The following is a 13,478-nucleotide window of genomic DNA, read 5'->3' as shown; positions in this document are numbered from 1 at the left end:
CCTTTTCATAATATTAGTTTAAAAAATATACAAGATAAGAAGATTATCTTGAACCTTACCACAAGCTTTATTTAAATCCTCGCCCAGTAATACAAGAGGGCCTGACTCATTTCGTTGCGACAGTTGTTTGTGTTTCATTTTTGTGGCATGTAGCACCAATGCTTCAAGATCTGCTAAAACAAAATTTGAGCACAATCCTGCGATTTTGTGTAAATCTGCCTGATGCACAATTCCTTTGCTTTTCAGTAACCAAGATAGTATAATTAATCTTTGAGTTTGATCCAAGTATTTTAATCGGATCGTTGCTACAAATTTTCTTTCCAAATCTGACGGAAGGTCCGAACTTTCAGACGTAGCTATGAAAATGACAGGAAACCTCAAATTTTTATTGTACAGTTTTTTCAACTCGATTCCAAAATGAGATATAATTCGGTCATCCCGTTGGCCATCCGTATTGATTCCAAATACCTACATTGTCAAAATAATTTAGGAATAAGGAAAGAAAACGTGATAAATCCACTTGGGTGCATGTTTGAATATTTAAAGATACATATATTGTAGCTTGAAATGCATTCATCAAACTACAATTTAAAATAGGCCATGATAATCAGTCAGACTGCTAAATCAGTGAAATGCAAAAAAAAACTTGATTATTTAATACTGTCGTAAGGTTATTCACTAAATTAAAATGTATTTATTGTTTTTTGATTCAGTAAAGGCATTGATTAACACTGATTGACTATATCTTAGAGTGGCCCAAAATGACAGCCTTTCGATTTTTTATGATTTGCAACTATCCAAGGAACTATCCAAAGAAATCCAAGAAGAACTATCAAAGGAAACGTTAACTTTTCCTGGGCACCTTTGTTACAGTAAGCGGATTATAGAGGAATGGGCGACGTGCTTACCTGTCTACTGTCTGCTTTTCTGAACTTCCAAACATTTTCAGTAAGAGGATTTGTTCCCTCAAGCCCGTAAAAGGGAGATATTAAATATACATACATACATACAAACATATAATGAAAGGATTTGTTTTAGAACTGTAGAACCAAATCTTACCTGAATTTTATTTTTATCTCTCTGACTTGTAAATGCCGTACTTTTTTGAACACGCATTTAACAAATTTTTATCCATCAAATTCTTCATGTTCAAATATTTAAAAATACTTATTTGTTTGAACCATTTTTATAGAAAATTAAGCGTTAGTAAATATTGTTATCGATAAAAACAATTAATTAGTTAGAGAATTTTGAATGCTTCAAATTTTCAATTTTTAAATAATTAAAAATAATTATTTGTTTAAACAATTATAAGAAGAAATTTATTTTTATATAATAAATAAATTAATTAATTAAACTGTGTCGCTACCAGGAGCAGGTGTTTCCCGTAGATTTGTAATCGTTGAATCCGAATGTAAAAGCGAAGTCTTTCTATCAAGGCAGGTTTGTAGTCTAGGCATTTCGCACATTTTCACCGTATTCAGTAAGTAATGCGCGTTTTTTTGCTATAATAGTTTATTGAGGGGTCATCAAAAGTAAAAATTTTCTAGAAATGATACGACGTGTCCCGGAAATACTCTTGAAAAAAGATCCAAAAATCGAGTTTGCGCAGATTGACCCACCTCATTACATTTTAGAGCAAAACTTTTTTTGTTTCTTTTTTGAAGTTAGATTTTGTTTAACTTTCAGAGAATTTCCTCTACTTTAATTTAGCTGTTTAACATTTTGCTCTAAAATGCTAGGAGGCGGGTCAGTCTACGCAAACATGATTTTTGGGAATTTCTTTAGAAAAAAGTCCGGGACATAACGTAGTCACTTCTAGAAAACTTGACATTTTCATCAGGAACCCTCAATCAAACATTTTAGCGAAAGAAAGAAAAACGCGCATTACAAACTTAACACGGTGAAAAGATCTTTCGTACGAGATGCCTAGATTATTGATGGAAACTGAACGTTTTGGGCAATTTCTATAAACAACCAAGGGCGCGATCCTAATGTTTTACATATATTTAATAGGGTTCAAAGAAAAGCTGTAACTTTGTGCTAGATGATTATATTGAGAGAAAAATAACGTATCCGCCGCTTATCTTCAGTGGTAACAGTTTATTGCTGTACGAGCTTATTCACAACACAGCACAGTGGAATGAAATAAAAGAACAAATTGCGAAATAATTTTGAGAAGGCAATTCTTGACAGACTTTGATTTTTTTTAAATTAAGCATTCAGTTTTCAATAGATTTATGTGGGCCAGTTTTTAAATTTATGGTTGTTTAAGCATTTGTGTTAATGCAAATAGCGAAAATTCGATTATTCCGTTATTTTTAAATTATCGTGCACCAATTTTTCCTATGCTCAGAAAAAATTATTATCTGTTGAAGTTATTTGTTATAAGTAAATTAAATTAACAAATTACCTTCATGATGTTTTTGTTTTTAATGTACATTTTTGTGTTTAAACTTTTTATTTTTATGAACAAAATCTTACGCGATCATAAGAATTTGTCATCTAATATTTTTAATTAATTTCATGAACAAATTATGCAGACAAATGCCCAGTGTGAACATTTAATGGCAAATAGAAAACGCCTTTCTCTCAATTCTGTTGAAATTATGTTATTAGTGATGTTTTACCATAAAAATGTGTAATCTGATACTTTTTATCAATTTTATAAACAAATTATATAAACGAACGCCCAGTATGGAAATTTGAAGGCAGAAAGCAATCTTTTATTCTATTAACTCTCCTTAAATGATATCCTGAGTGATCTTTAGTAATGAGACTTTTTCATCTTATATTTTTTAATAGTTTACTAATAAATTCTATAAACAAATACTAACACGGGGTTTACCTTGACCTAAAAAGATAGCAGCCCGAGATTAAATTTTTCAAAATCCTAGAGTGCGTAATACGCAAATACGTATTAGCTTGTTTTATTCTACTTTTTCATAATTATCAAATAAAATCTAAATTCCTTAATCCGAAAGAAAAGGGGTTGGGGACGATAAAATCAAAATTCGTTAGACCAGCATTTTAGTATCATTACCAATCAACAAAACAAAGAGCTTTATTCAAGTCACAAGACACCAAAAAAAATTGAGCTTTACAAAAACAAGTCGAAACTATCTTTTATAATCTAAATCCCGCAATCTTGCCAAGTTAATAACCTAAACCCCAAATACAATGTTGAGAGTTATCTATTCTTCTAACATAAAAGGACAGAATCCGGAATACAAAGCGCGAACACAACTCAAGCACGCACCAAACCCGGAAGAAACAGTCACAAACTCTTAAAGAATAAATTGCTGTAACTTCATGGTCGGAACACGTGGCCGAACAGTTTATTTGCAATTACCCAACTTATTAACGCGACCAAAATGGCAGGACCCTTTCGACCATTGAGTTAACCAGTATAAAACAAAATCAAACCTAAGATTTCTCTCCTTCTTCGATACAACGGCAGAGCAAGAATGATAGGTCAAAAATGTCTTCCGAAGTACATAGGGGTTAGTATTCTAGAGTCGAGATCATTATGCAATAAGCGACGTTGACGAGATCACGTCGACAGGTATTGCAAGCTAAGTGAGTTCGCGAACTCGTACATTTTCGAATGTGCGCTCCGGTCTATAATAACATTTATCTAACTAAGGCCTTACGAATATGTGTAGAGGTCTGAAATTATACATTATTAACAGGCATATTCGTAATTTTGGGAGAGAGTTTTGGTACTGAACGCTCGCTTGCGATTCTGTTGAATGATAGTCTCGGACATACGTGCGGTGGGGCCCTCAAGTTTCAGCGGAAAGAAGCTCAAGCATTTTAATTTATTGTTCGACGTTTCGGAATAATTTTGTCCTCCCTCTTGCTATAGCTAGTTCTCGCCGATGGATAGGGCTCCAAACGAAAGTATTTAAAGAAGATGAGGTAAGGAGATTAAAAAATTCCCGGTTTGTTCTAGCAAAAATAAATTGTTTAGTGTCGGTCATATCTACCAGGTCACAATGCCTAGTGCTGACGTTGAAGAGCAGAAAAGGTTCCGTTTCTCTCTTTAATTTCTTTGAAACTCTGTCAACCCTGAAATGCGTCCGCACAAAACATATATTCGTGAAATTCGTTTATTATGAAATTAACATCGCGAAATAATACGGACCATATAATCTAAAGGAATTTAAAAGTGAATACGTAAACACGTATACACCTCAGACAAGTAACAAAATTTGAAAGTGAATTTAAAAGTTAATATTTAAAATTGAACGAAAAAGTGAAATTTTTCTGCCTTTAAACATAAACACTAAGAATTTATTTATAGAATGATTATAAAAAATTAAGAAAAAATATAGGATAACAGAATTTCACGACTAAACATCATTGGCAACATAAATTCAAAAAAATTAAGAGAAACATCTTATTTTTGTTCGCATTTGGATGTCAGTTCTAGGCATATGTTTGAAGAATTTGTTATAGAATTATTTTAAAATATGAAATGATAAATTTTCATCACTGAATATCACTAATGATTAAATTTTAACAAAATTAAAAGAAACTACTATTTATCACTACCTTTGAATGTCTACACTGGGAATTTTTGTACACAATTTATTCATAAAATTAATCAAAAAGACCGGATTACAATTTTTCATGTTAAGCATTACTGAAAACATAATTTTAACAAAATTAAGATAAACGAATATTTTGTCTTTGCCTTCAAATATCCACACTGGACATTTGTTTACATAATTTGCATAAGATTAATAAAAAATATCGGATAAAAATTTTTTATCATTGAACATCACTGAAAAATAATGTTAGCAAAATTAAGAGAAAAATTTATTTCTCTCTGTCTTTAAATGTCCACACTGGACATTTGTTTATAAAATCTAAAAAAAAATATCGGAGAACATTTGTATGATCAAATATCATTTTGCCAATAAAAGAAAGTAATTTAAACACGAAACCATGTTCCGAGAAACAAATATACATAATGCAGACTGTTTGTTGATATAATTTATTTATAACAATTTAGGGTCTGGACCGAAAAGCTCAGTCAGCGCTCGAGATAGCGTGAAATTATTGTCCAAACGTCTCGGGGGACGGAAATTTTTAAAGTACAAAAAGGGGTCTTTTTTAAATATAGGTTTTTAGGCAATGATGAGACGGAACTTTTTTCTATTATCTGTTTTCTTATCAGATGAGTATTTTTAATAATAATATTGAAAAAATGAAAAAATTCAGCCCTAAATGGAATTACTGTTTAGGAAATAAATTATCGCAACTTGGGCAAATATTATCGGAATTGTTTGACGCTTTGATGTACACACTAAATATACTCTAGCCGCTGGCGGCGTGGCCTGCTTTCTTGTAAAATGGATATTTCCGTCAATTTTAACTGAATCAACCTGTAAATTGTTAAAAAAATTCCTTTAGTAATGAGGAACAAATGACTCACTGGAAGTTGTTTCAACTCTCAAGTTCCGTCGATACTTTTTGTCGGCAAATCTGAAAAATTGAGGTTGCCGATGGGCATGCTTTCTACTAGGTTCTCGGAAGTGCGTCAGAGTGAATACACGTTTCTCTAGAAGTTTCATCTTCATGACCTAACATATATTTTCGATTGGATTCGCGTCAGGTGACTGCGTAGCGCAATATATGGTCATGACTGCGATGTTTTGGATCATTGTCCTTCTGCTGTATCGATCTTTGGTTGTTCAACCCAAACAACTAATTAGCAGACGGTAATAATGCCTTTCTGTGTATTTCAAACATTCTTTGTGCATTCAGATTGCCAGTGAAGACGCATAAGCTTCCAAATCATTTCATGCAGAAACCAAAGCCTTTGTTGGAAAACCGAAAACAATCTCGTGAACTTAGATTAGGCTCCGCAGTCACCCGACGCGAATACAATCGAAAATATATGGTCGGTCATGAAGATGAAACTTCTAGAGAAGCGTGTATACACTCTAAAGTAGTTCCGAAAACCTTGTAGAAAGCATCCCGCTAATTTACGCCAAAACACAGTAGAAAGCATGCCCCATCGCTGCAAAGCCTAATTGAAAATAATGAAGACTGGATAAATTATTAAGTAAGTGCATTGTAGTATATTGAGTGTACTTTAAAACCATATGACTGATTTCCAAAACTAAATTCATTTCGAAAAGTTACTGCTCGAACGCTCTTATGCCACATACTCTTTTTCTTAAAAAGTAATTGAATATATTGCCGAATGTTTTTCAGTTTTTTAAGCATATTACAACAAATACTCATCTGATCAAAAATAAACAGAAAATAGAAAAAGGTTCCGTCTCATCATTATCTGAAAACCTATATTAAAAAAAGATACATTTTGTGACTTTAAAAATTTCCGTCCACCGAGACTTTTGGACAATAATTTCACACTATCTCGAAAGCTGGGAGAGTTTCTCGATCCAGACCCTCCATTAGCTGAACAAGATAATAATTTTATTTTATTTTCAAATACCTCTGCCTATCCGGTCCAGGGATGTTGAACATGAGACAAACTTTGCCATGAAAATACAAAATAAAAACGAAACAATCGGCATTTTTTGCTGTTTGCATTGTCACAAATGTTTAAACAAACAAAAATGTTAAAATATGGCCACATAAATCTCTTCAAAACTGAATGCCTAATTTAAAAAATTCAAAATCGATCAAGAATTATCTCCTACAATGCCCGAATGGTAAACAGCGATGAGCGACCTCGCGCACAGGAAAACCATGTTACCTCTCAAGGTATACGATGGAAACATATTTTTCAATGCAATTAGCTTAAATTACAGAGTTTCAAATTTAATTTCTCTCTAAATTTCAGAACCATACACCATACAGTCTTCGAGATAGTTTAGAAATATGCTTGTTTAATGGTGAATCTTTTTCACGCTTATTTTGCATAAAACTGTTCCAGGTAAAATAAATAACTTATCAATTTTGGATAAAAAATTTAAAAAAAGAGACACTAAACTAATGATTTGTTCCAATCTGCACGGGTTGGTTATGAATATTTTAAGAGTTCTTTTAAATGAGTTCTAAATAATTTACTTTAAATTCTTCAAAGAAGTCTTTTTATTTAGATTTTTTGAAAAAAGAATGAATTTTAATATTAGCAAATTTTAAAAATGCATTAAGTCTTTTTTATTATTATTTTTTCCTTTTTTGGAAAATATAATAATCTAAATAAATTGGCTCAAAATATATATTTTGACCAATATCCATAATTTACATATTTTCAGATTTTTATTATTATAAAAAATAAAATAAAGTTACTATTACATGTGATACATGCTAAAATATATTTAAAATGTTATCCTAGGTACTTATCCAAAAAATAAAGTTGCTCATGGGATGTAAATATTTTTAACATTTAAAAATCACCCTGATACTTATACAAAATAAGTTGTTATACCTTCGTTATCTATAACCAAAGGTTATCCGAGGAAGATGCCATATATAAAAATATGTGCATAATTGTATTATGTACTATTGATTATTCTAATATCTAACTAATTTTTGCTAACATTTCCTCTATTTTAATTGATTTTTTCTTTATTTTCAGTGAAAATCTTATTTTATATTAATTTTTTAATGTTTGATGTTTATTTTTAATAAAATTTCTGATTAACACATTTTCTATAATCTTTCTTACTTTTCTGATGACATAGTCCTATTTTCTTTCATTGATTTTCCTGTAGTGTAGATTCTTTTAATTCTGGGTTATAGCACAGCTATATATTGAGGGGTAACTTTGACCATTCTTTTACCCAATAAACGTTTTTTATATTTTGATTTTATCCAGTAATTTAGTATAATGTCTGAGAAGCCCTCCCCTTTTTTCGAAAATCACTGTTAATTTTTTTAAATTATTTTATTTTTTAATTGTTAAATATTGCATTTCTCTGGAAAGTCAGTGAAAATTTCGTTAACACGTGTTCTTTTACAAGTGGTCTGTTTGGGATGTATTAAATTGCTCGTAAAAATTATGTTCCTCGTTCCATAACAGGGGCGAAAACAATGTTGAAAAAAGTCATCTCGTCTAATTTTTTCTCACTCATTACTCTCTCTCTCTTTCTCGCTTTAAGTAGTACCTTTTCCGAAAAACAGACAAGTTCGGAGTGTTTTTCTGTTTAAACTCAATGTACACTGCACATCATAATATTCAGTTCATCGAAATATTATCTTTTAAGGTATATCAATTTTGCCTATCTTTAGTTTATCCTATAAATAATCCCTGATGAGGTATAAATTGGGCTCGAAACATGTGGGTTCCCTAGCACTATAAAAAGGACAGAGAAAGGAAAAAGTGAGAGGTTGGTACATTTTTTTTTATGCGTGGCGCTTATCGGACTTCGCTAACTTCCAGCGTTACCTTTATCGAACGAATTTTGAGCAACAAAAAATTCGCAGCGAGAAAGTTGTTAACAACAGTACAAAGAAGTTTTCTGGAAAATTTTAGCCCAATCGAACTGATATTCAAGAAAATGCTAACGTCTCAATTTTATAGCGTCTAGGCGATTCGCCCGCGGGCTGTAGCGAGATTTTAAGATCAGATACTTTAATTAGAAAACTACAAAAGTTACAACTTTATGTCTGGAAAGGGGGGGGGGGGGGGGGGGGGGGGGGGGGGGGGGAGATGCACAATAAAATGCTGCATCTAGATAGTCTTTAAAAATTAAAATGCAAAATCGTTTTTGAAAGCTTCCGGGGGCCTTCCCATTCCAGGCGCGAAATAAGTTTATGTGCCCTTATTCGATTGGGCAGCTCAATTACTCAAGAAAGTCAATTTGCGTAAAATAACTGCATAACAACAGTTGAAATGAGAGAAATATGTTTCTAAATAACATTGTTAAACGGCTATTTATAAACAGATATATGACAATTGGAAATAAAGAGAGAGAAAGAAACAGACAACCACACCGCCTCGTTCTCATTTCTTTATTATTTATCTGTCTTTTTTATACTACCTGAATCCAACATGTTTCGAGGCGAATATTTGGATGTTATGCTCATATTAATCAAAAATTTGAATTGAATTTGTTGTTAATTATTCAGAAAATATTAACATTTTTCTATCTTTAATATTTCTGAGAAACTATTGTACTTTGAAAAAATTTAAACTTTCATTTACGTCTCAAACAATCTTTAGAGTTGATTGAACTATCGATGAGTTCGAAATATTTGACGAAATCAAAATCAAGAAAGCTTCAGTTTTAATCTATAATAAACACTTCTTTCAAAAATTATTCTTAATCACATTGGACAAATATTAAAATTGTATTATTATGAATATATTCACTGACGAATAAAAGTGTTAAAGAATTATCTAAAAGACTTCAATAAAAAAAATTTTTCCAAAACAAAATACATTTGTCACATTGTAATACATTGTAATGATGATCAAACATATATACTTTTCGTGATTTTGCTTTTCAGAAAATTTTATTATATTTTATTTTCCAGCAAGCATTCACAAAATTTATTCATAGAAAGTCCTTAAGTAATGCGATTTAAAAGGGGAAGGGCTAAGGGTCAAAAATCAAATCGAGGTCGCGTGATCATAATTCGAAAGAGTATCGAATTTCATTCGACACATATCACGGCTTTTTTTGTAAGTTGAGTCCAGTTTTAAAACTATTAATTTTTTAAAATTGCGGCTAACTGGTGGTAGGGTTTATTCTTTCGGCTAGCCATTTTTTTATATTTGCCCCCTACAAGGAGCAGAATGTTCGTCCGAAAAAAAGATTAATTAATTATTATTAATAACACCGGTCGACATGACTCTCTTGGATTAAACATGAATAGTCATTTCGCGTAGATTTTTAATCGCTGAAACCGAATCTGGCTCGATCACCTCAGGTTTTTGAGATAGGCTAACCTAAATGTGCAGAAAGCGGTATTTTTACATATATTTGAGGTTATATAGGATCGTTGGTGAATTTTTTCAAAACTGTTCAATGCATCTTAAAGAATAAGCCTTCCTGTTTGAAATGCATTCGAGTATATCCTGATGTCTTTATTTTACACTATGATATGACAATTCTTCAAGACGCATTGAACAGTTTTGAAATAAAATCCACTAAGAATCCTCTATAACCTCAAATATATGTAAAAATGTGTTTTTTGCAATGTTAAGTTAGGTTATCTCAAAAACCTGAAGCGATCGAGCACTTTTATTGCCAAATTCGGTTTCAGCGACCCAAAATCTAAGCGAAATGACTATTCATGTTCAATCCAAGAGAGTCATGTCGACTTGTGAAATTTATAATATATATTTCTATAATGATAATTATGAATAAATAATAATAAATAATTTTTAGTGATTATTCATTATCAACTTATTGATAATTAATTACACTGAATAACAGTGTAACACAAATTTTCTATTATGTAGAAAAATAAATTCTAGCCAAAAGATTCGAACACCATAGCAGCGGAGTCATAAGCAGACAAGCTACCACCAGGTCTGCACCGTGTGACTGATACTATTGAATCAGTGAAGGTAGCCGCAATTCTCAAAAATTAATATTTTATAATATCCCAGCAGAGTAAAATTGCAAAAATATGAAGACAACGTTTCTTACTATATCAGAATGATCAAAGACAGCAATGGACACGGGTGCAGGGATACTAGTCCTGTGTGAACCCAACCGAAGGAGTATAGAAGGCAGAAATGACTGGGTATTTGACGAAGTACAAGATACCGCCATACAGGTCCTACGAAGCAACGACATCGTTTACAATATTCAGCTGCTATGCTTCTCTAAACAAAAAAGTCGAAAAGCTGGAGGCACTCCTGCAAATAAGTGTAAACTGCATCAGAGCTAGAGGCGAGGAAGCGACATGTCGCTTATCCCCGAAATGGGGCATGAATAGAACTGATAGTGGAGGGAAAATAGTTACCGAATAGTTAGCATGAAACTAACTGATCGTCAACAACAAGGGCAAATAGACCAACCTTTGTAAGGAAGTACGACAGCTCAATACTTGATCTGACGATCGTCACGACTTAAACTGTCAGCAGAATAGATCAGCGGAAAGTTAGTGATGAAGACTTCTTCCTTGACCACAACTATGTCATTTTTGAAGCTGTAGAAATATCAAGATCCCTGCAGAAGAACAAGGGGAAAATAGGCTGGAAAATAAAAGAGCTAAACAAGGAGAAACTACTTCAGGCCATTGAAGGAATTCCAGAAAACTCTAAAGCAATATCAGCTGAAAATATCTCCAGAACGTTGAAAAAACTATGCAAGGAGTGTATTTTCAAATGTAACACAGTTCGCAAAAGCCCACCTATGTACTGGTAAAACGAAGAGATGGCGCAGCTCCGGGAAGTGTGCATCGAAAAACGACGGAAGTACACAAGGATTTCAAAGAAGAATTCAGCTGTGCAGGAGCAGAAAAGAAAAGCTGGATCTCTGTTCGTGGCGAAGTAGACAGAGATGTATGGGGAAAAAATACGAGGCAGTGAGGAAGCAAGTAATTGGAACCCCCCCCCCAAACTCCAAATGACGGTGAAAACTGTAGAAGATGTCGCAAAGCACCTTTTGCCGTTTCATAAGGCAGTAGAGTTTTTTAAAGCCCTAAACGCTGCGTTTAAAGTTTTCTCTAAAGAGGATTCAAAAGCCGGAGCTCCAGTCTGGAACAAGGTCGTCAAGAAAAAGCAACTTCGAAGAAAATTGGAGAGAATACAAAAAGTAGCTGGCATTCGAGTTGCTAGTACGTATCGGACGGTTTCAACGGAGGGAATAGTAGTTATTACTGAAATACCACCCATAGAGCTGCTAGTGCAGAAGGGGGTAGAAATTTACGAAGGAAGACTGCGGAGAGAAGCGACAAAAAACCTTATGGCAAAGTGGCAGGACAATTGGACAACGGGCACCCACGAACGGTGGACATGACATCTAATACCAAATATAAAAGAATGGATCAAATCCGGACATGGAGACACGGACTATTTTTGTAAGAAGGCACTCCCAGGATACGGGTGATTCATGGAGTAGCTGTTTACGCGTAAAAGAGCAGCCGCTATTCGTTATGAACGGAGATACTATCGTTGCACACGAGTAGAAATGAGAATTATTCTGCAAATAAACACCAATAGGGGTCGCTCTGCCGTTGACTTGGCTCTAGCCACTGCTAAAGGCATAGAAGCCAAAGTACTATTACTATGTGAGCCCAATATAAAAGCCATTGAAGGTAGAAGTGATTGGATATATGATTACGAACTAGATACAGCCATCAAGATATTGGATGGAAATATTGTCATAGACGCTCAGGGAAGCTGCAGAAGCTTCTGCTAGGTTGCTATGAAATCCTTTACACTATATAGCTGCTACGCCTCACCAAATAGGAATACTGGCGAACTGTCAGAGTACCTAGAATAAGTCGGTAACGAAATTAGAGCCAGATCGAAAGAGGCAATAATCGTGGGCGACTTCAATGCCAAATCTCCACAATGGGGTATGAACTACACAGACAAGAGAGGAGAAGTGGTTACTGAATGGATAGCTCAACTCGACCTCATTGTAAGAAACGTATGAGAAAAGCCAAAGTTCGTAAGGTTTAACTACGGATCGATACTCGATATAACGCTCACTACAGCAGATATTGCTAGTAAAATATATGACTGGGAAGTCACTGAAAAAGAATCCCTAAGTGACCATAATTACATCACTTTTTTGATCGAATGTAGTGCGATGCGTCTGCAATGCCTGCATGCCAAAACTCAAAGAATTCAAGTGGTGCCGACCCATGTACTGGTGGATCTATGAAAATGCACAGCTGCAGCAAATCTGCATCCAAAACAGAAGGAAATATACAAGAGGCGGAAAGAAGAACAACCCTGCATTGCGGCGCCTTCTTTGGAATAATCTGACCAAGAGCCAGAAGGATCTACAGAAAACGATAAAGGTTGCAAAGAAAGGAGGGTGGTCTACTATATGTGACGAAGTAGATAATGACATATGGTATAAGGAGTGCCAACTTGTTAAAAAAGAGTTCAGGGATACCCAGCCAAGCCTAAACTAACCGTGGAAGTCACAGAAGAGGTGGTGAAGCACCTATTTCCAACACATGAATCAGTACAATTTTTCCAAAGTGAGCTTCTGAATTTTCGAATGTTCACGGAGGAAGAACTGAAGTTAGCTAGTGCTAAAATAAAATGCAACAAAGCACCAGGCCCTAGATGCATCCCACCAGAAATGGTCAAGCAGATATGGATACGGATATGGAGAAAGTCAAAACTTGTTCTTCTAAGGAAAGGAAACAAGCCAATTGGGAACCCTAGCTTGTTTAGGCCGATTTGCCTGCTAGATGCTAAGGGAAAGCTATACGCGCACTTGATACTTGGAAGACTTAAGAAAGAATACATACATACATACATACCAGGTGTATACATATGAAACCGGTATTTTTTCAAGAAAAAAACACATTTATTTCAAGAGAATGATAACAAATATTTTATTCAAAGTATG

General features: G+C 33.8%; 1 protein-coding gene across 2 annotated transcripts in view; it reads right to left on the bottom strand.

The window, feature by feature from the left end:
* Positions 1-13,478, bottom strand: part of LOC117169062 (peroxisome assembly factor 2) — a 191,200-nt gene that overhangs the window by 75,086 nt on the left and 102,636 nt on the right. For both annotated transcript variants that reach the window (XM_033355167.1, XM_033355168.1), the window contains one exon: positions 60-468. In XM_033355167.1, the coding sequence (XP_033211058.1) occupies positions 60-468 (409 nt within the window). The remainder of the gene's footprint in view (positions 1-59; positions 469-13,478) is intronic.

Source organism: Belonocnema kinseyi, chromosome 3 (genome assembly GCF_010883055.1).
Source record: "Belonocnema kinseyi isolate 2016_QV_RU_SX_M_011 chromosome 3, B_treatae_v1, whole genome shotgun sequence".
NCBI lineage: Eukaryota > Metazoa > Arthropoda > Insecta > Hymenoptera > Cynipidae > Belonocnema > Belonocnema kinseyi.
This window is presented reverse-complemented; position numbering and strand designations above follow the sequence as displayed.